This window comes from Alosa pseudoharengus, unplaced genomic scaffold, assembly GCF_046254945.1.
Source record: "Alosa pseudoharengus isolate Yale_2024_CS ecotype anadromous, Long Island Sound unplaced genomic scaffold, YU_APseudo_1.1 YU_APseudo_1.1_scf_5, whole genome shotgun sequence".
Taxonomy (NCBI): Eukaryota; Metazoa; Chordata; class Actinopteri; order Clupeiformes; family Clupeidae; genus Alosa; species Alosa pseudoharengus.
Window position 1 is genome coordinate 4,275,657 of NW_027468837.1, and position 23,221 is coordinate 4,298,877.

Below are 23,221 nucleotides of genomic sequence, written 5' to 3' on the forward strand. Positions count from 1 at the left end.
ATGCTTTCACCCATTTAGCTTTTTAATGTTTTCATATTTATTCATTTTTCATATTGCATCCACACTTGCAGCATGTTCCAAATAAACTTTCCATGGTTTTGTGCTTTTATAATTGAGCAGTATTGTAGCACCTTGTTTTAAACTAGTTATTTTTTGTACTTTTATATTCAGATAATGTATCAGGAAGAATGCTGCAATATTGTGGTGTTTGATATCCAGAAGGGGCTGGTTTATAAGTGTTTGCTGGTTTCAGGTCAAGGCTTATGGACCTGGCCTAGAGAAGACTGGCTGCGTCATCAACATGCCAGCAGAATTCACTGTCAGTGCAAAGGATGCAGGGAAAGGTCCTCTGAAAATTATCGCACAGGTAGTGTTCTCTTCTCCTGGACTCAGCGGACCAATATAGCACATTTTCAGCTAATTTTATGTTCACTAAAATCTTTTGCTTTGAGCACCAAAGGCTTTATCCGGTGATTTTAATATTACCATTCTCTGTTCTTGCTCTCCCAGAAAGCAGATGGCGTTCCAGTGGACGTGAAGGTGAAGAGCAAAGGGGACGGAGTCTATGCCTGCTCATACAATCCCACAGAGGCTGTCAAACACACTGTGGCCATCTCGTGGGGAGGGGTCAGTGTGCCCAACAGCCCCTTCAGGGTAAGGCCCCCCACGTCCAGGCCCTCAGTGCAGTCTGCAGGGCCTCTACTGTCTCCCCCTAAACAAGCCCCAGCCAGTGACCGCACTGTAGACTCACTGCAGTCCAAAGTTACCAGCACACAATTGAATCAAGTCAGCTCAAGTGTAGATCCTCCGCTGCTTGAGATGTCTCACAAGAGCAATACTCGCCGAGACCACAGCCCACTTAGACGAAGCCCAGCACAGTACAGAGTGTCTTTAGACACTGTGGACCACCTTTTGATGCAGGAGCCAAAGACCAGACCTCTAATCATCATGACCACTTACACAGCCTCTCGCCATATCACGTCTGTTTGCACAGTTCAGTGCTAATGTGCTGCAGTAGCCTCCTCTGTGGTTGGTGTCTTAAGTATGTAATTAGTGTACTACAGAACAATTAATTAGAATCATGTCAGTTTTTTTTAGAAAGGTACTAAACAATATGATTTCATTGTGTTTCTGAGCAAAATATGGGATGCTTATTTCAGATTTTTGTTTAGATTGGACCGATCATTTCATTAATACTTATTGTATTCATAATCTAAAGATAATTTTGTTTTCATTTTTTCCTTTTAAGTATTCTTCCTATATGTTTACCTCACAATGTTAAAGGAACATGCCACTGTTTTATGAAATTGGGTTATTCACCGCCTCCCCTGGAGTTGGATAAGTGGGCAAAAGCATTTTTGTCTTAGTGCATGCATTGGCTTAGTCCGCCAGCGCTGCCACTAGCTTAGCTTAGCATAGTGAATGGAATCCTTCGTTGCCGGATAGCATATTGTAAGTAAGCGGTGCTGCCGGACTAAGCCAATGCTCAATGCACTGAGACAAAATGCTTTTGCCCACTTATCTAACTCTAGGGGAGACGGTGAATAATGCAATTTCATAAAATGGTAGCGTGTTCCTTTAAAACATGATATATCTGAAGTGTGATTCCAGGAGTGATCGCTTTCATTCAGTATTATACCAGTAATTTTATCTTTTTATAACTATAAATGGAATTTGTAATGATACTGATGGGAGATGAATGTCAGACTTGTTATGACAATCCTCAAATGATTGTGACGACTGTGATTCATGGCATCAGAAGCTTTACCTGTGGACCAGAGGGGGACATTTTCAAGGACATCATCAACTGGAATTGAAGAAACTTCAGCTATGATGTTTTGCTTTGATGCTGTCATCTTTGATGTACAATATTAAGAACATGATTTTGTGTTTCTAGATGAATGTTAGCCCATTTTAAATAAATTTGAGGCAAAGGTATTTGTAAACTTGTTCGTTTTTATTTTACTCAGAGTTCATCGTAATTGTCTTCAGGTCATTCTTGTTTGTATTCAAGCATGTGGCATTGCCTGTAAAATTTGGGTGATTATTTGATTAACTGTTGGATGAATGTACAGTGGAATTTTATCTGTTTCTGTTTTGGTGTAAACTCTGAGACCCTGGAATCATATCTTTAAAGATGTGTTTGTTTTGCTCCTTTATAATAATTGGCAGATCTTAGCAAAGCTTTCCCCACCATATCACTGTCATGTATTGTCCGTTGGTCACAAAGCACATTGTACCATCTTGATCTAATGGTGCTCCTTTCTTCTCTTACCATTGTCAAAATGTGTTTAGCATGCTTTTTGTCAATTAACACATCTTTAAATGTGCAATATATTGGTTATGTCAAATCAATACAATTCTGAAACCATGCTGAAAAGATAAAGTTGCCCAGTATTCCTGTGCAATGTCTGCTTCTCAGTTGATTATTTCAGGTGATTTGTTTTCTTAAGGACCTGAACAAAATACAAAAAATGTGAAATGAGGGACAATGAGACCAATTGCTTTTTATACTACACGTAACTGACTGTTGGAAAATGTCATCTTCTCAGTATACCTTTTGGAATTTTATTGTTGAAGTAGTTTGAATTTTGACCATAGCCATCTATATATTGCACTTTTAAGCAATAGTGATTTATTTGATCATTTTGTCATGCATGCATTCTTGGGCTCTTGAAATAATGTTGGACTGCTGGCTGTTAATCAACTTCAATAAAAAGTGGTGTTATGGTTTACACATATGTTTATATGTAGGTAGGTGTGTGTGTGTGTGTGTTAGACTCACTCTCCATGGTTGTTTTTTCCAGATCAATGTGGGAAAGGGAAGCCATCCACACAAAGTCAAGGTGTACGGCCCAGGAGTGGAGAGGAGCGGACTCAAGGCCAATGAGCCCACTCACTTCACTGTGGACTGCACTGAGGCAGGGGAAGGTATGGCCATGCACTCTGAAGTTATGCACTTCTGTACTAATTAGTGTCAACATGTTATTTAACCAGTATGGTGTAATGAGCCAGCCGTTCTGAACCAATCTTCCCTCTGCAGGAGATGTGAGCGTGGGCATCAAATGTGATGCTGACATGATCAGCGACAAAGAGGAAGACCTTGACTTTGACATCATTCCTAATGCCAACGACACCATCACTGTCAAATACGTCCCCCCTGCAGCTGGCCGGCTCACCATCAAAGTGCTGTTCTCTGACCAGGTGGGAGGCTTGTGCGTGATGTGATGCAGAGGGAAGTGTGTATTGTGCAAGGGGCAGAAGAACTTTCTAAAGGGGGAAGTTGACCCACTGCTGTTTGTGCTTAGGATCTTTCTCATCATCTTAAATTCGCAAATAGATTTTTCATAGTTATTAAGCAAGGTTAAGTTACACTTTAGACTTTGCCCTTTGCCCAGCATTAGGACATAAATAGCATAAATTTGGACCCTCAGTGTCTACAAATTGTGGTAAGTGGGTTATGTGTAATCTGTAGAAGAATGACCAGTATGACTGGATGAAGTTTATTGAGTGCTATATCACGGTCACCTATGACCACTGTTCCACACATGTAATAATCCAAATGTGTTTCATTCTTTAGGAGATCGCAGTTAGTCCTTTCCGTGTTAAAGTGGAGCCCTCTCATGATGCCTCGAAGGTCAAGGCCGAGGGTCCTGGCATCACAAGAACAGGTCAGAACCCTAGGAAAATAAATGAGCGCAACAGACTGATGGCCCAATCATAGACTATTTTGTGAACTGGTGACATGTGTATTGATTTTAGACACAAAGACTAACCACACAAACATCAATGGGCAGGACATTGAGATAGTCCAGCAATACAAGTATCTGGGTTCCATTATTGACAACAAGCTAACTTTTTCCCATAACACAGACATGTTGTGTAAAAAAGGTCAGCAGCGTCTATACTGTCTTAGGAAGCTGGCCAGGTTTAATGTAGATAAATCCCTGATGACTCTCTTCTATAGATCTTTTATTGAGTCAATACTTACCTTCTCAGCCATCTGTTGGTATGCCCTGCTCAATGTGAAACAGAAAAATGGCATTTCTAAAGTCATTAAGGTGTGTAGTAGAGTCACTGGTGTCCAACAGAGAAGTATGTCAATGCTGTATGAGGAACAGGCAATTAAGAAGGCTGAATCCATCCTGTTAAATTATACCAACCCTCTGCACAGCGAATTTGAGATCTTACCCTCTGGTTCCCGTTTTAAATATCCATTAGCCCGAACCAACAGATACAAACACTCCTTCATACCATCTGCTGTTCAGTTACTGAACTCTAGGACACGGAGATAACCCTCTGCCCCATACACTTCTTGTTCTATTTATTATTTTTAATTCTGTGCTTCGACTTATTTTAATTCTACTACAGACTAAGTGATGGCAATCAATTTGCAGAAGATCTGCAGTGATATGCTGGTATTAAGCAACTGATATTGATATGGAATTAGTTTTGTCCTCTCTCTCTCTCTCTCTCTCTCTCTCTCTCTCTCTCTCTCTCTCTCTCTCTCTCTCTCTCTCTCTCTCTCTCTCTCTCTCTCTCTCTCTCTCTCTCTCTCTCTCTCTCTCTCTCTCTCTCTCTCTCTCTCTCTCTCTCTCTCTCTCTCTCTCTCTCTCTCTCTCTCTCTCTCTCCCCCTCTCTCCCTCTCTCTCTCTCTCCCTCTCCTGTGTGTGTAATGTTCTCTTTTTCCTTGTGTGTAGGAGTGGAGTGTGGGAAGCCCACCCACTTTACTGTGCACACTAAAGGGGCAGGCAAAGCACCTCTGGATGTCCAGTTTTCCAGCTCTGCCAAAGGTCAGCCGGTCCAGGACTTTGAGATCATCGACAACTATGATTACTCCCACACTGTCAAATACACCCCTGTCCAACAGGTATGCTGTCCCAAGTTTCCAGTATGACTCACTGGTGTGCTGACGGTGGAAGGTTATCATGGTTACAGTGCGGGTCGAATCTTACTCAGACATCTCTTTTGGAAATGCTTATATATTTGTAGTTAAGAGCTGCTTTCATGGATCAGTTTGTAGATCCGTTATTCTCTATCCGAAATGCTATGGGGTAATTCTTGACGTTCTAGTGCAGTTTACATCTGAATGTGTGTAAAGGGATTTACATAGATCAGTGGTCCCCAAACTTTTTCTTCCCAGGGCCAGCTCACTATGCCTGGCTCCAAGAGAGGGCCAGAGACTCGGAGTAGTTCTATATCAGTAACCATAAATAGCTTAGTGCTGTGAACAACAGCAGTCTACCTTAGTTGAATATTCTATTACATTTAATCATAGGCTATGTAAGGGATAATGGACGACACGGTGGTCTGTTCACAGAAGTTAATGCACGGTCGAGGTTGTAAAACGGCCCCGACGCGAAGCGGAGGGCCGTTTAAACCTCGTAGTGCATTAACTTCTGTGAACAGACCACCGTGGAGTCCATTATCCCGCTTATTCCACTGTTGCCACTTGCGTTGTGTTCATTTCCTGTTACAATTGAAACGTTTTAATCGCTAAAACTGTCTTGTTTGTAGAACTAATTTCTTCCGACACATATCAACTAATTTCTCAACTCACAGGACAAACTGCCGTTACTAGTTCTAAATGGATGGTTGCTACGGCCAAAGGCCAGTCGTTAGTTCTATCTATGCCGTTGTCAAGCGGGCGTATCCCAAGATTCTGATGAACTTTAGCTTTGAAACATCGCTATTTTACTTAGCCTGCTGTCAATCTAGCTAAAAGCCACCTCCGTCATATGCTACAATGTTGCAATGTTCTGAACGTCTGCATTTTACAGCTCGGATGCAACGTGACAGTTCATTTAAACTTCACAACGAGTTCGGCGAATTAATATACAAGTGTGATACGGCCAAAAAAATGGATCTACTTCATAGGTGTGCAGATAACATACGGTTAATGGTCTTTCTAAATTACGTAGGACAATGGGAAATTCAACCAAGCAGTGGAATAATGCAATTTAATACCATTGTTAGCTGTGTTTATATTGTCATCATGCCATATCAGTGTAAAATTAAATAATACTAATAGAAAAACGTTTGCATTCCCAAAAGTATTAGCAGGGAGTCCCAAAAGTATATTTTATTAAAAATGTGTGAACTCTGAATTCTGTGTCTTTACATACACAGCTCAAGTTGTGAATATCCTACAAATAATTTAAAGTTCTCAAACTATGAGAATTTTATGAAGTGCTGAAGTGGTCTGAAATGACCACCATTCTAACTTTCAGTCACCTGATGAGAACTTTGTGAACTCTTTGTATGAAGATTTGAACGAGTGAATAAAAAATAGAAATAATTATCCCAGAAAGTCCCAGAAATATGACTTGAATAGAAGTTAAGTGAAGTTAAAATACTTTGAGCACTGATGTAGTCAGCATAGGCCTCTTACATTGTTTGCAGGTAGGCCTACATTTCATTCCGTTTTCGATGGCAAACGCAAAACAGTGCCAAAATAACCACTGGTAGACATAAAGAGTATTACATGTGTACTGTTAAGACTCACCATAGAGAATGAATGGGGGAAAATGAGGAGGTTATAGTTTGACGATGTCGTACTCCCCTGCGGGCCGGATGCTATATACTACGGACATGTTTTGGGGGATTCCAAAATGAGGTGGCGGGCCGTATCTGGCCTGCGGGCCGTAGTTTGGGGACCACTGACATAGATGATGGTATGGAACAGCAAATTGAATGCATTTTGCCTTAACTGTTGTAATGAGAGAATTTCACTCAACTTGCACCACAGGGTGAAATGGTTATCACTGTAACGTTTGGAGGTGACCCCATCTCAAAGAGTCCCTTTGCTGTGGGTGTGGCAGCCCCGTTGGACTTGAGCAAGATCCAGGTGGACGGACTGGACAGCCGTGAGTACCAGCATGCCCCATGCTCATTATGTGCTCTCCTCCTCTGCTGCTGCTCCTAATCATACTTGTGTGAAGAGCATTGCTCAGTTCAGTGTGTCCATAGTTTAGCATATGGCTAAGAGAGCAATCATCATGCCGAAAAAAAGAAAAAAAAACCCAGAATGAATTTGTTTTTCCCAAATGGTTGTGAATAGCCTTATGAAAGACATTAGAACAGCAGGTTTTGTAAAACTGCTGTTTTGTGCTACACAGGAGTGGAGGTGGGTCAGGATCAGAAGTTTGTTGTGGGCACCAAAGGGGTTGGTGGCCAGGGCAGACTGGAGGTCCGCATCACCAGCCCTTCCAACAGAGCCGTGCCCTGCGAGGTGGAACCCCAGCCTGGGAAGGCAGCCAGTCTGGTGAAGTACGTCCCCAAAGAGGAAGGTGTCTACACAGTGGAGGTCTGCTACGATGGCAACCCAGTGCCGGGAAGCCCCTTCCCTGTGGAGGCCCAACTGCCACCAGATCCCAGCAAGGTAGATAAAGAAACAGGAAAAAACAATCTAAAAACCTTATTATTGAGTTTTATGCCCTACATTACAATTGTGATTTCTGTGTGTTGTGTATTTCCCCTTATATCATGCTCATGACCATCCTTGACCGTCATGCTGATGTTAGTATGAGTGGGTTGGACAATGTCATGATGGCAGAGTAACACAGCTGTACTGAAATGCTTTCCTGTGGTTAGGTGAAGGCCTTTGGTCCTGGCCTGAAGGGAGGCCTTGTGGGGAACCCTGCTGAGTTCACCATCGACACAAAGGGTGCTGGCACAGGTGGGCTTGGCCTGACCGTGGAGGGTCCGACAGAGGCCAAGATTGAGTGCTCAGACAATGGTGATGGTACCTGCTCGGTCTCCTACCTGCCCACCGAACCTGGAGAGTACCTGGTCAACATCCTGTTTGAGGACACGCACATCCCAGGTTCCCCGTTTCACGCTGACATTCAGATGCCCTTTGACCCCACCAAGGTGGTGGCATCGGGCTCTGGGCTGAAGCGCGGCAGGGTGGCTGAGACGAGCGTGGTGAATGTGGACTGCTCCCGAGCCGGACCTGGCCAGCTTGCCATGGAAGCGGTGTCTGACTCGACTGGAGCTAAGGCCAAGACCGAGGTTCTGGACAACAAGGATGGAACCTATACAGTCACCTATGTTCCCCTCACTGCAGGCATGTACACTCTCATGCTGAAGTATGGGGGTAAGGCTGTGCCAAACTTCCCTGCCAAGGTGGCCGTCGATCCTGCTGTAGATACCAGCAAGGTGAAGGTGTTTGGACCAGGCGTGAAAGGAGAAGGTAAGTTTAGGAGCATCTCATTAGTAATAAGGGGCTTACCGAACAACACAACCCAACAACACTAAATAAACAAAAACACTTGCACAGCAAGACAGTAGTGTAACAGTGTGGAATGACACGTTCATCCAGTATGGTGGATCATGTCTGGTTCCATCCCTCTCTCCTAATATGCACTGGCTTATGTTCAGCCCAGTCCACTTTCTAAAAGCGGAAAGTCGATATTGCTGTTTTGTAATTGTTTTGATTGTTCCCATGACATCACAGGCCTTTCATGGTTTCTTATTCATTTAAAATATGGATATTCAAAGGCAGGTCAATCAAAAGCCCTGTCTTTCACTTTGTCCCAGTCTCTTTGCTTTTTGAATTTAACAGCTGTGACCTCAGCCTACTGTAAAAAGAGAGCATTCTCCTGAACAGCCATTTTGTTGAAAGAACTCTCCCTCTACTTCAAAGCTATAGAGTTCAATGATGACAGTTTTATAAACAGTTTGTATGGCCCATGAAAAAAATTGTCGTCATCTTCTCACAAGCCGAGAGTCAGTATGTCGTCTTTTCTTTGTTCTCCATTTCTCATTTGGCTTTCTTTGCATCCTCCCATCGGTCTGGCGTAGGGGTCTTCAGAGAGGCCACCACAGAGTTCACTGTGGACGCTCATCCTCTCACCAAGTCAGGTGGCGATCACATCAAGGCCCAGGTGACCAACCCCTCTGGTGCACTGACCGACTGCAGCATTACAGACAAAGGAGATGGGACCTACAACGTGGAGTACACACCCTTTGAAAATGGTGTGTAACAAACAGTGTACCAATCCAATACAGCCCAACTACAGTAACTGCCCTTTTAGATTGCAGAGCAACTGTATTTTAGTCACTTTTGTTAACTATTTTAATAGGATGATGACCTATATGATAATTTGTTTCATAGTGACCTCTGAACTGGGTCTTGTTTGCTTTTCTGCAGGAAGTCACAGTGTGGAGGTGCTGTATGATGACTCCCCAGTCCCCAACAGTCCATTCCAGGTGGGAGTGACCGATGGCTGTGATCCGAGCCGTGTGTTGGCCAAGGGCCCAGGGCTGGAGCAGGCCCTGACCGACAAACCCAACAAGTTTTCCATCATCACCAGGTAACCCAGCTGCTTCACATCTCCAGCACACTGTACATTTGCCACTCTCTGTTTCCACATTGAGCTGAAGGGTGTTTTTCATGTTCTTTCCTGGTCTTGACAGAGGGGCTGGTATTGGAGGTTTGGGTATCACTGTTGAAGGTCCCTCAGAATCCAGGATGTCATGCAAAGACAACAAAGATGGCAGCTGCAATGTGGAGTACACTCCCTATGTGCCTGGTCTGTACGATGTCAACATCACCTATGGAGGGAAGCACATCCCAGGTACTGTAGCATCACTTGCTGAACACCATTTAGTTTTTAGCTCTGGTTTAGTTCAGGCAGCCATGTTGTGAAGACTTTGTGCAAGCATTTATAATGACTGTCATTATAAATCCCATGCTAAAAATCTATTAAGGGCAGGGAGTAGCCACCATCCATTTTTCCTATGATACTCCTGCATTCTTACAAACCACGGTGGTTAACCCATTTTCTCTAGTCATTAATGGCTTGCTTGCGTAATTGTACACCTGTCACCATTCCAGAACTGCATGGTTTGGATCTCTTCCACAAGTGAAGGAAATGACCCTCCTAAATCATACAGTGTGTATTGCACATATTGCGCTATTTTGCACATCTGGAGAATAATCTTTCAGACTGCAGACTACATAACCCCCAAGATAGTAATACAGTTTGTCATGTTTGGGTTTTGATAAATGACCAAGGAGATATCTGTTTTGTGTTTACATTGTTTGTAAAGGGGATCATGACCACATCATTTGCAGTTCCTGCATTCTATATAATAACATAGCATATCCATGAGCAACACTCATAAGACTAATATTTATATAAGTTATTTTGTATTAGGGTGCTTGTACACAGAGTGCTTGTACAGGAGGGCTACTTATGGGCTAAGTACTGTACGTCAAGGATTTCTGGTCACCAAACTAAATAATGGAGAAAGAAATGTGTGAACTGTGCTTTCTTAGTGCTCACCTGAACATGTTAACTGTTTAATATCTATACGTTGTCTGTGCTTGTTGGTTTACAGGCAGCCCTTTTAAGGTGCCGGTGTCAGACGTGGTGGACTCTAGTAAAGTGAAGATTTCCGGGCCTGGAGTTGGCTCAGGTGTCAGGGCTAAAATCCCTCAGACTTTTATTGTGGACTGCAGCAAGGCAGGTGTGGCCCCTCTCTCTGTGGCTGTCACAGGACCTAAAGGTATGTCCAAGTGCCACATTGGCATTGACACCAAATCACACCAATGCCTGCAGTGCTTGAAAGATTTGTGGTATGATATTTCATTCAAAGACCTTTGTTTACACATTGATACAAAGGCCTTTTGCGTGTGTGCATGTAGGTGTTGCGGAGCCGGTGGAGGTGACTGATAATGGAGATGGCACCCACACCGTAGCCTACACGCCCTCTGTGGAGGGACCGTACTCCCTAGCAGTCAAGTATGCAGATGAGGAGGTTCCACGCAGGTGTGCTCCCCCTCTCCACACACACACACACACACACTCTGGTACAGTTTACCTTTCTAGATTAAGGGGTTTTATTAGGCGTATCAATGTCAATATTAGAGTCCATGAGGGTTAGCACAGTGAAGCATTTATTCACCCATAACTACTTTTTGCCTGAAGCATGTCACTTTATCATTACAGCACCTTACGTAACAGCCTGCTTTGCCTCTCTCTGTTCTCTCAGCCCATTTAAGCTGCGGGTGCAGCCCACTCATGATGCCAGCAAGGTGCGGGCCAGTGGGCCTGGGCTCACTGCTGGAGTGCCTGCCAGCCTGCCTGTGGAGTTTACCATTGATGCCAAAGATGCTGGGGAGGGCCAGCTGTCTGTGCACATCACTGTGAGTGCCTCTCCTCACTCCTCCACACCTACTCACCACTACCCAGAATGCATATGTGTTCCTCCCCCTCGCCTTACCAGAGAACCCAGTGACCGTTGTATTAAAGTCTGGATTATGTACTTGGCTGAGGCCTCCATAGACAACACCTCTCAAGTCTTTAGAGCTTTAGTGCTCAAGTCTGGGGCAGAACTGCTTTTTCACAGTCCCATTCAGCCTGGGTTAACATGGGCTGTTTTCCACTGGGGCCTCAGCAACACATGTTGTTTGTGTGCAGCTTTAGCAGCAGTTTCATTATAAAGGGATTCTGCACTCTTTAACTTGAACTTCACTGAAGCCAAATGTCTGTCCTTGGTGGATCAGAACCAACCAGAGAGAGAGAGAGAGCATCTCTCGGGGCTCTGACTTACTGTATCCCCTGGTTGGGCCCCTGGCTCAGTGTAATCTCACATAGACAAATGAGCCCGCCATCACTCATTCTCCACTATTCAGTAATGGGTGAAACCTGCTTCTCTAATTACGGTAGCCATAAAATAGCCAAGTCAGTGTTTGGCCTCATAGGCTTGTGCAGGAAGTGATCTCACTGTGTCCCAGCTCAGGGTTTGGACCAACATCTGGTACTCTTTCTCTTTCATCCTTTTCTCTTCCTTCCCTCCCTTTCTCTTTGGAATTGTCTTGCTTTGCTCTTGCCTTCTGTTCACTTTTTTGTCACAAGTTTTTCCTGTTCTATTTCTCCCCATCTCTGAGTACGCTGCAGACACAGGTTCCTCTGTGTGCCAGTCATGCGGTCACTCCAAGGTGCTTGGCACACAGTGGCATGGAAACCTACAGTGCAGCACAGATGCAATCTAGCATGGAGTGGAGAAGCAGACACGGTGTATTGCTGAGGCAGCATGAACACATTTCTGGCATAGTGCACATTTCAAAACAGGGCCAGGCACATAAACATGACTAACATGGTGGTGAAGTTACACACACACACACGCAGGTTTTACATGGGAACAGGAATGGAATGTCTCTCAACCTCTGTGCTTTGTTTCTAGGATCAGGACGGCAAACCCAAGAAGGTCAACATCCAGGATAACCGTGATGGCACCTACAAAGTGTCTTATGTGCCAGATAAGGTGGGCCGCTACACCATCGTCATCAAGTATGGTGGAGATGAGATCCCCACGTCTCCGTACCGCGTGCGCGCCACTAGCGCTGGTGACGCCAGCAAGTGTACGGTCACAGGTGTGTGTACACTGACATTACTCAGTAGCATTAGATCCATTGAGTATCCACTGAATCTCGCAAAGTCCTGTGTTTTAGGATGCATACATATGGGAGATTTAAGAAGTCCAGGGAAACGTGGTTCTTGTTTTGACTTCTCTTTCTGCTGGTCAGGTCCTGGTATCGGCCCCACCATTGGCATTGGAGAGGAGGTGGGCTTTGTGGTCAACACCAAGGGTGCTGGAAAGGGCAAGGTGTCCTGTGTGGTGGTCACCCCCGATGGAACTGAGGTGGAGGCAGAAGTTATAGAGAATGAAGACGGAACCTTTGATATTTTCTACACTGCCCCGAAACCTGGCACCTACGTCATCTATGTGCGCTTTGGAGGCGAGAACATTCCCAGAAGTCCCTTTAAAGTCACGGTGAGACAGTGTTATTCATGCGTCTTATCAGTGTTGGAGTGACTAGAAGTTAAGAACTGACCTTAATACTGACTACATCACACTACAACACTCACGACTCTTCTGATTCATATTTAGCTGTGGTGCTCATGTGCATATATTGCAGCTCTACAGAGATGGCATTCCTTGCTTCAGGGTTGGAAGACTAAGAAGTCCTCAGTTCTTTTCAAAGTTATGTTGAGAATGTCAGGATTGACAGTAAAACTCGATGAACCACAGTACAGAATGCAATCACATGTGAGGGTTTGAATGAAATGTAATCAATCCTGGACATGTTGGTATTCCAGAAGTCTCAGTATGGCATTCTTCCAAGACGCCTCATGCGTGCTAGTGTTCAATTTTGTGGTCAGAGCATGTTGTGTTTGTATGCGTGAGCTAGCAATGAGTGCTAATGTGTACTATTACCAGGTCATGTATTGTCAATACACTTTTCTGTCTGGGGATTATGTGCAGTGACCACGTATACATGTGTGTGTATGAGAATGCATTTGCTAATCTCCAATATGACTCCCCTCAGGCGACAGATGAGGTTCCTCTGGTGCAACAGCAGGCCACTCATCAGCAGCAGATGGCTCCAGGAGCTGGTTTCAAACCCTGGGTACAGATGCACACACTCTTGCACACTCTCTCCATATGCTCTCCCACAGTGACACTCCCTCACCTCCGTCTTGACACGCTCCTCTGCTTCCTTTCTAGATTTCTCACTTCTATTAAGGGCTGGCAGATTGCACTCATGAGTTTCCTCGTCTGTATGGTTTCCTAATGAAGAGATACCTTTGAAGATGCATATAAACAATTTGTCTCACTTGCCCTTTTTAACTGCTTCTCTCCTCATTGATGCCAAGACTAAAGTGTATTTGATTCCATGGAGCCTCACCAATCATTCTTTGCAGGGTTGCATCTCCCCTCTGCCTTCTGCCTGATGCTCAGTTGACCCTAGTCTTGAAAGCACAAGCTTATCCTGAGTTTATATGATGCTGTCTTCGAATCTGGTGTGTGCTATGGATAATTTTAAGCAAGATAGCAAGTTATCTGGTTTCCTTTGCGAATGAGGGGTGCCCCTTCTGTCAGCCTGGCGTCTTTAAATGACCACTCCCTTGCCTCATGCCACCAGGGATGCCACCACACTAGACATGGAAAATGTGCAGCCTTATATGTGTTCCCACGGTACAGGGGAAGTGTGGGCGGTCTATCTCCAGAGAAACGGTAGCAGAGATATCCATGTTGGTTTGGATGATGTCTGAGGAGAACTGCTGCACTGCACAGATGGCCTCACAACCCCCCGCCCTCTATTTCTAGCACACTTCTTCCAACTGCAGTGTTTGTCTTTCCTCTCTTTATCTTTTTTGTTCTCTTTAGGACTTCCAGACCCTCTGCTTTCCCCAGTGGGATGGAGGTCAAACAGCTTTCTTTTTTTCTTTCTGTGATTTCTGTACCCTTTTTTGTTGGTGTTTTAATGCACATCACAGCTGTTGCTGAATCACCATAAGTCTAGTCTCTCTGCCCTCATTTGCTATGGCTGCCTGGCTCTGTCCAAGTGGATGACACTGGCCTGCCGTACATACCATCCTGTGCATCATACTGACCTACCTGTTTGGGCCTTTTTTGATCTTTCTTGTAGGTGACCGATGGCTCATACATCCCTGTGAACAGCATGAATGGAACAGGGTTCAGGCCCTTCGATATGGTGATTCCCTTTACCCTCAAGAAGGGGGAGGTCACAGGTAAGATGCCCACGGATTGCTTTTGAGGAGGTACATGGTGTAATGCTGTTGCCCTGACCTCTGCGTGATCTCACAAGGAATTTTGTGCACGTATGATCATGCACACACACGTGGGTGTCCAGCAAATGGATGAATGTGTGTATGTATTGCTTTGTCCTCTCCCATGACTATAGTATATGACCGACTAGAATACGGATTCCTTTTCTTTCTCTATAAAAACCACATCACTCAACCTGACACTGGGCATACAAGTTGTACAGAAATTGTAAATATAACATGATGGAGCCTACTTTCCTAAATGAGCTCTTGTCAGACTAACAATACTGGAGCCTTAGAAAAGCGTTAAGAAGTTGGCTTTCCTGTGGGGAGCGAAGGTAAACAAGCCACAAAGGTGCCTGTCGGAAGGCCCTCTATCCATCTTCACAAACAAAAGCTACCAAAACAAAGGTTCAAAACAATAGCTTTCATGACCAGTCATCACTAGGAACCTTAATCGATGCCTGCATGTTTTTGCTTGCCCAGGAGAGGTTCACATGCCATCAGGGAAGACCACCCAGCCTGAGATCATTGACAATAAGGATGGCACCGTCACTGTCAAATACGCCCCCACTGAGGCTGGCCTGCATGAGATGCACATCAAGTACAATGGCACTCACATTCCAGGTGCGAGCCCTTTTTCCTTTTCTCTCTGGTAATGGTCCGTCTTACAAAGGCCAGGTTGTCTGCTGCATGTTTTCAGGGTAGAATTGTACCAGCGACCGGAACAAGTTGCACACAGATATCCCTCCACAATGTAGTGAACATTCCCTGTGATGAATTTCCTGTCGGGGGACTCCTTTGTCTTGAAGTCATTCCATGGTGTGGAAATGTGTTATTGGAGCAGAGGATGAAGGGAGGACTCCAAAGCCTTTTAAGTGATTTGTTTAAACAGAATGAAAGAGAGGACAAGGGGTCTTGTGGGGTAGAAAATAATTTTGCTTGTGATTTATCTGGAGTGGTAAAAGAGAGCTCTTGGGTGACATCAGGCCTGGGGAATGTGAGCGGCTTGTCTCCACACAGGATGCATGAGCCGAGGGCTGTGCTCCTGGACGCCTGTCAGAGCCTGCTCTGCTGTGGAGGGGAGGGGCTGCTGGGCTTTCACTTGATCTTAGACACTCCTCCACCAGCCTCACTCTCATACATTATGGAAATCAAAGCTTCAATTCTATTGCAACTAAGCTCAGATTATCCCTTGTGAGTCAGGCCTTCTAATCATTAGCCTAGTGCATGTTTAGACATCATGACATAACGTTACTTTCATCCAGTGTTCATCTAGACTTCCTTTCTTAAGTATGAGTTTGTGATTTATTCCAGGTACTGTAGATAATGGCTCAAGCATTTTTCTTTTCACTTAAGGAAATCTGGGTGTGCAGGTAGTATAAAATAAAATGGCTTTTCGTTGGATTGCCTGGACTTAATTCAGTTGGAGCACTGCTGTGTTTTTGTTTGCTCTAATGTGGTGATCTAAAAACCTTCTCATTGGAGGGTGTCCTGTTCCTACATGTTACCTTGTTTCCCAAGTGGAGGTTAGATTAGTCATTGGCCAATAATACCTCTGCCATCATGGTTCATGTGTGTGCACAGGATGTACCCATGAACAATGGAATGGCTTTGACTGAATTAGGTTTCTGAAAAGGCCCAGTCAAATCAGTAAGCTGTTTGGGATTAGTGAACATTTGCTTGTCTTGGCTCTTGATTGATATTTCTAACTGCTTTTTGCACCACAGAGTCTCCACTGCAATTCTATGTGAACCACGCCAGCGGTCCCAACGTGACTGCCTATGGACCGGGCCTGGTGTATGGTGTTGCCAACAAGACTGCCACCTTCACCATCTACACCGAGGATGCCTCTGAGGGTGAGAGGGCATATTGTTACTACGTTTAGGCGCCATTTACAAATCAAATACTTTCAGAGCATGGTCATAGGTCATGTCTAACTGGAATGTGATCTGAATTTTATTATAACAAAGTGCTTTTTATTTTGTAAACCAGTTGCTTGTTCATCTCATTTGATGACATTAAACCAAAAGGAATGCTTTGACAAAACATTGGGTATTTGTTTAGCTGTGAAGTAACCCTGTCATTACTTTAAAGGTTGCATCATAACATTTAGAGTTTGTCCAACGTTCCAGCATTAATCACAGCTGAGTGATGGGAATGTCATCTGTGGCAGATTTAAAGTGTTGTTATTCACTTCTTCCACAGTCAGTCGTATCATTTTGCATGATGTCATTGTCAGGCTCTGAGATTTGAGGAAGCTGCCCTCAAAGGCCCTAATTTTTGTCACTTGGTGTCTGTAAAATCCCAGGTGGTTTGGATTTGGCTATTGAGGGTCCCTCCAAAGCTGAAATAAGCTGTGTAGACAATAAAGATGGCACCTGTACGGTCACATACCTTCCCACGCTGCCTGGTGACTACAACATTCTGGTGCGTTACAATGAGAAGCACATTCCTGGGAGCCCCTTCACAGCTCGTGTCACTGGTGAGGCAATAGGTCAAAATTGATTATTTTATTTGCTGTAAAGTCAGTGATTTGACTCACTCAATGCATTAGCACAACAGATATGTAATTGATGAATTCCTTGTTGAAAGTGCTCCTTAGGATCAGTTGCCCAATCTCCAATCATAACCTACTGTAACGATCAGTATCTCCACACATAACCTACTGTAACGATCAGTATCTCCACACATAACCTACTGTTTGTGCTGCTCTGTGCTTTTCCTCTTAAGAGGACAACAAGAGGAGGTCTCAGGTGAAACTGGGCTCTGCAGCTGATTTCACCCTGGACATTAATGAGACAGATCTCAGCCTCCTGACTGCCAGTATTAAGGCCCCCTCAGGTCGAGATGAGCCCTGCCTACTCAAGAGACAGCCCAACAACCATATTGGTGAGCTGCACAGTACCTACCACTTACAGTGAAGTATCGACTATAGGAATGATGGCTTGCTGGCTTAGTGGGGTTTTCAGTCTTTATTTCATGTAGTTTACTGATGAAAGGGTGTGGGTTGGTTGAAGGGTGTTATTTATATATCTTTTTCACAGATGTTCTGCCAATTCTTGTTGCCATACCAATATCTTAAATAGACGTGTAATTATATGCTGCTGTGGTTGAGATGAGCCAAAAAGTGAACAGTGTCTCCTCTTCTCTCTAGGCATCTCCTTCATTCCACGGGAGGTTGGAGAGCATCTGGTCAGCATCAAGAAAAATGGCCGACACGTGGCCAACAGCCCAATCACCATCATGGTGGTGCAGTCTGAAATTGGAGATGCCAGTAAGGTCAAGGTGTATGGTCAGGGCCTGGTAGAAGGACACACTTCTGAGATGTCAAACTTTATTGTCGACACTAGAGAAGCAGGTGAGGAATTCTTTGCTGTTTTGATTTACACTGAACGCTGACAGTTCTGTCTCTTGTGGTATTCCCAGCTTGAGATGGGCGTGTTTCTTTTTTATCTCCCTTTCCATTGTTGCTCAATGTTAAACCTGAAGATTGAGTTAAGGATGTCATACTGGGGATGCACAGTTTAATCATGCATGTTGCACCCTTCAGGCATTGGCTCTCAAGATTATAGATCCCCATTCTCCTCTCCACCATATCGCCATTCTTCTGTCATGATGCAAACAGCTTGCGCTCAGACTTGTTTAGATAGATTTTATGACCCAAATGTTCCCATGTGCTCTCCACATGAAAGCCTCCCTGACCTTAGTGACTCCCACAGCTTTGAAGAGGGGAGGCAGTGCCAGATGCCAGGGCTAATTGAGAGCTTCTAATGGAAATAGTACAGCAGTGGGCCCTCCCTTCTGACCAACCCTGGAACTCTGCCTCACCCTCACTTCCTGTATTCATGAGTCTTTTTCATGCCATGATGGCAGCCTCCCAGTTCCAGTGCTGTGACTACATTAAGGAATGCCAGAATGCCTGTTTTTTACACTTTATTTTATGTTGATATTACCTTATCAACAGAATTGAGTAGGTCTGGAATCAACTAAGTTGAAAAGTGACTACGGAGCGAGCATAGAAATGGTTGTTAGTGGTACCAAAGAAAAAGCCAAATAGTTTTTGTACTAAGAAGATGCTATCCGACTAAAAGTGGTTAGTACTAGAAACAGCGCAAATCTGATCATAAGCATTTACTAAATGCATGTTGAATATTGTATGCTTATAGTGCTTTTGTTGAGAAATAATGTTTGTTTCACTGTTAAGCACTGCTTTTCAGCCCGCAGTAATGACAAGTCCTGGTTGTTTCCCTCTGCTCAGGTTACGGTGGCCTAGCTCTGACCATAGAAGGCCCCAGTAAAGTGGACATCCAGACAGAGGACATGGAGGATGGCACCTGTGGAGTGTCTTACTGTCCCATGGAGCCTGGGACATACATAGTGTCGATCCGCTTTGCTGAGGAGCATGTCCCAGGTACGCTCCACATTAGTAGCATTTACAACATTGCCTTAGTATATTCCCAGATGTTGGAGTGCACACACATTTGTTAACTTTTAATGGAGGGGAGCTGACTAATGTGCCAGTGGGTGTTGGATATTGGTTGACTTTCTGCTTCTGCTGTGTCTGTTTTGGTGTGTGCCCATAGGGAGTCCCTTCTCAGTGAAGGTAACAGGAGAGGGTCGCATCCGCGAAAGCATCACCCGCAGGCAGAAGGCTGCCTCTGTGGCCGGCGTGGGCAGTGTGTGTGACCTCAATCTGAAGATCCCTGGTAAGGAGGAAAAAGGACAGGCTGTTCAGTTACTACTCAGGGTGCATAAACACTGATCAAAATGTGTGTCTGCCATACCATAGGTTGTTTTGGATAAACATGTTCTGAGATTTAATTTGAGGTTTTATATTTCAGATGCTATATAGTGAAGTCGTTAGGATCGTTTACTTTGTGAAATGAATTATTTGCTGGTAATCACACATATGAACATTTGTAGCTCTTCTGTGGGCGTCACTGTGAACTTGTTTATTTGATGGTCTCTTTGGATCATCTTTTCAACACAAAAACCTTTTAATTTCTCATGAGCTTCATAGTATTTACAGCCGGTTTAAATCTGGTTTAAACTGGTCTCACATTCTGACCCCTGTCACCTACAAACTCCTCTATGTGGAAAAAAAGACTCCAGTGTTTCAGGTGACATGACTTGCTGTAACCCTAACATTCCATCTGTTTGCACTCTGTGTCTGGAGTAGAGAGTAGATATCAAATGTAAGACATCGGTCACCTGGGGTGGCTCTGTGGGATATTGAGGCAGCGGGTGCTCGTTAAAGAGGTTCAACCCGGGTCTGAACCCACCCGCCGCCAACCCTGCCGGCCTCGCTCAGCAGTGATTTACTACAGAGAGAGAGAGAAAGAGAGAGAGAGAGAGAGATGAGTTAGCATAAAGTATTCAAAAAAGAAGAACAAGAAAGAAACTCGGCTATGCATAGACAAAGTAGGTGAGCTGTAGAAATTGAGATGGAAGTGGGGCAGGGGAAAGAATTTAGCCATATTCTTTATATACTTGGTTGAATTCATAGTGCTGATGGCACGACTTGACTGATTTTAGTGAAGCTAACTGAATGACTTCTGATGCATATTTTCTGGCGTGAGCTACCCCTCTTGGGGCCATGTTCTGGAAAACCCCGGCTAGAACATGAATGCCAACTCCATTACCGTTGCAGATGAGTTATCAGGATACCTGTCAGAAAATGAGAGGACAATAAAGCAGCTTCTTCTAGGCCATGTGCCAGACAGCTTAGCTGAATGAGGCCAGTCCTGATGGATGGCTCACACGATTGCCCCTCTCATTTCCTCAGTGGCACCATGCCAGATAATGCACTGCAGGCACGGAGCACAGCCTACATTGTGTCAAGCTTGGCACGACAGTGCTACCAGTGTTGCTGGAACAGGTATGAGGGACCATATTGTTCAGATCTAGCAGACAGAAGGTATGACATCAGCTCCCCGACCAGTGGGGTAGACGTTCATGATGCGTGTCAGGGTAAGGATAAGAATTTGACACCTCCGCTGACGTGGTGTTGTGGGTGAAACAGATTTTTTTTAGACAAAAGACTACTTGTGGAATAGCAGACTGGGTGACTAGAATTATACGCATGAGCTGAACTGAAAATCAGCATTAACAGGGAACGCAGCCAAATATCTGGCTGAGCTACAATTGTTTACGCTCTTGTGTCCTGCCAAGGTATGACTTTGAGAGCTCTTTGGTCTACTCCTTAAGCAAAAACACATGGTGAGAAAAAAACATGGTGAATGCAATGCAAACATATGCACATAATATATCTGAAAAAAAGTCTACTCCCAATAAAAATGATAGAAGCGATTAGGAAATTTCTCTACAGAACAATGAAGATCAACACTGCTGTCTGTGTGTTTGTGCACCCTGCAGGTGTCTATATAATCCTTGTCAATGTCAAGTACACACTAAACTACATGCCAAGTGCACTCCTCCTGGTCAACTTGGGATATATTGGTCACTAAAAGTATTTTTTTACATGTGACATACAGAGGTCACCAGACATGTTGGGTGATTTTTAAATCCACTTTCCATTTAAAGCCACTTATTTAGAACAATGTTATTCAAGACTTTTTTTCAGGTCTTGATGCCTATGGTGGCTCATTGCTACAAGCTCTTTGATATAAGTGAAGTGGAGTAAGTTTTCTTCTTCTAGATTTCTGAATTATTTGATTTGATATCCCATCCCCACTTCCACTTCAAAGCCTACTTGCCTCCCTTGATACCTCTAATGACCTCCATCATATCCTCTTTGTCATCTGTCACAGTTGCCATTATTAGACCAACATTGAAAAATCTTGGTCTTGACTGTAATGATTTCAATAATTACTGTCTTTTATCTAACTTGCCATTAATTTGCAAAATACTTGAGTAGGTTGTTGCAACTCACCTTCAGACCTACATCCAAAACGATAATTTCTTTGAACAATTTCAACTCAAATTCCGCCCCTAACACAGTACTGAAACAGCCCTGGTTAAGATCACAAATGATTTCTTCCGTGCAGTTGACACTGGTCTACTGTCCAGTCTCATCCTTCTGGACCTCAGACCTCACCGCCTTTGACACAATTTCACGCCAACTACTGTGGGACCGATTAGCGAGCATTGGAATCTGTGGCACAGCTCATGCATGGTTTGCAAACTATTTAGCAGACAGAACATATGTTGTCAAGATCCACCGATCGATCAGAAAGCTCCATCCTCCACCACGGAATCCCACAGAGTTCAGTACTGGGGCCACTTCTGTTTATGATCTACCTCCTTCCCCTCAGTAACATCTTCAGGCACTGTGGCCTCCACATCCTATGCTGATGTCACACAGCTCTGTGTCCACCAAACCCACTACCACTCTCACTTCCATTACCCTCCTTGTTTCTTTCCATGGCATATAGACAGCAATTATCTGATTCAACAGTAAGTAAACTGAGCTGTTACTCATTGGCACTACATCTACGTTTGCAAAAAACCCCAATATGTCCTCAATCTCCATTAGCGAGATCATCATACCTGTCTCCAAACAGGGGAAAAGCCTTGGAGTTACTCTGGACAGTACCCTTTCATTTTCAAATCTGTCGGACTGCGTTTTTTCACCTCAGGAACATCGATTCACCTCACGCAACGCTCCACTGAAGTGCTTGTCAACACTCTTGTAATGTCTCGCATCGACTACTACAATACAATCCTGACAGACATCGCAAACAAACTCATTCATCACCTCCAACTCATCCAAAACTCTGCAGCACGCATTATCACCCGCTCAAAGTCCTCCCAACATGTTACACCTCTCCTGATACAGCTACACTGGCTCCCTGTCTCTCAACGGATCAACTTTAAAATCCTGTTGATGGCATTCAAAGCCCTCCATAACCTTTGCCCTGCATATATCACAGAACTGCTAACAGACCTATAAACTCTTCAATTCACTACGATAATCTACAGCTGGATTACTGACAATACCAAACATCAGGCTCAACACAATAGGACCAATGACCTTATCCTATGCTGCACCCAAACTGTGGAACTCCCTCCCCTCACACATCCATCCGTGCTCTCAACCGCTCTTAAAAAACACCTTTATAAGCTAGCTTATGGACTTTAATGTGCCTTTATTGTGTGCTGTGTAACTTAAAAAATATATTATTTTTATTATTATTATTATTATAAAATGAGATTTAAAGAGAGATTTAAAAATGATTAATTTCCATTAAATGTTTCTTCATAGTCATAATGTCTAAATGCAGAATGCAGACCCTTTTCATTCCCATTTCAGTGTCTAGCACTCTGATATGCACTTTACTGTCATACATTGCTCACGTCTTTATAACTTGGCTAAAGTTCTCCATAGCTCATTGCTATTCATTTGTCTTCTAAAGGACATGCCTTCCCCAGACTCAACTCCACTTTTCTCTGAATACCTTATACTGTATCTGTTTGTTTGTTTGTTTGTCTATTTCCACTGTTCTGTTTTGTCGTCTCCTTGTGTTATTCTCATTTCTCTTCCTCTTGTCCTTTCCTTTTTCCTCTCTAAATATGCTCGTAGTGACATGGTTTCTTCTGGCCTTGGCCCGTGAGCTGCTATCTCGGGGCATATGCCGTTCTCACTGCTCGCTACGTATTGGGGGCTTGGGGAC

The 23,221-nt window shown here is 44.1% G+C and overlaps 1 protein-coding gene across 1 annotated transcript in view; it reads left to right on the forward strand.

Moving 5' to 3' along the window:
- The window catches only part of flnba (filamin B a), a 62,542-nt gene that overhangs the window by 28,916 nt on the left and 10,405 nt on the right, over positions 1-23,221 (forward strand). The window contains exons 13-38 of the mRNA XM_076269300.1: positions 254-367; positions 511-654; positions 2,808-2,931; positions 3,044-3,204; positions 3,581-3,671; positions 4,701-4,870; positions 6,749-6,866; positions 7,119-7,381; positions 7,594-8,194; positions 8,806-8,979; positions 9,155-9,317; positions 9,421-9,581; positions 10,348-10,515; positions 10,655-10,778; positions 11,002-11,155; positions 12,196-12,385; positions 12,539-12,786; positions 13,343-13,423; positions 14,447-14,549; positions 15,072-15,212; positions 16,316-16,444; positions 16,897-17,070; positions 17,319-17,477; positions 17,743-17,946; positions 18,847-18,999; positions 19,172-19,294. Of these exons, the coding sequence (XP_076125415.1) occupies positions 254-367; positions 511-654; positions 2,808-2,931; positions 3,044-3,204; positions 3,581-3,671; positions 4,701-4,870; positions 6,749-6,866; positions 7,119-7,381; positions 7,594-8,194; positions 8,806-8,979; positions 9,155-9,317; positions 9,421-9,581; positions 10,348-10,515; positions 10,655-10,778; positions 11,002-11,155; positions 12,196-12,385; positions 12,539-12,786; positions 13,343-13,423; positions 14,447-14,549; positions 15,072-15,212; positions 16,316-16,444; positions 16,897-17,070; positions 17,319-17,477; positions 17,743-17,946; positions 18,847-18,999; positions 19,172-19,294 (4,435 nt within the window). The remainder of the gene's footprint in view (positions 1-253; positions 368-510; positions 655-2,807; positions 2,932-3,043; positions 3,205-3,580; positions 3,672-4,700; positions 4,871-6,748; positions 6,867-7,118; positions 7,382-7,593; positions 8,195-8,805; positions 8,980-9,154; positions 9,318-9,420; positions 9,582-10,347; positions 10,516-10,654; positions 10,779-11,001; positions 11,156-12,195; positions 12,386-12,538; positions 12,787-13,342; positions 13,424-14,446; positions 14,550-15,071; positions 15,213-16,315; positions 16,445-16,896; positions 17,071-17,318; positions 17,478-17,742; positions 17,947-18,846; positions 19,000-19,171; positions 19,295-23,221) is intronic.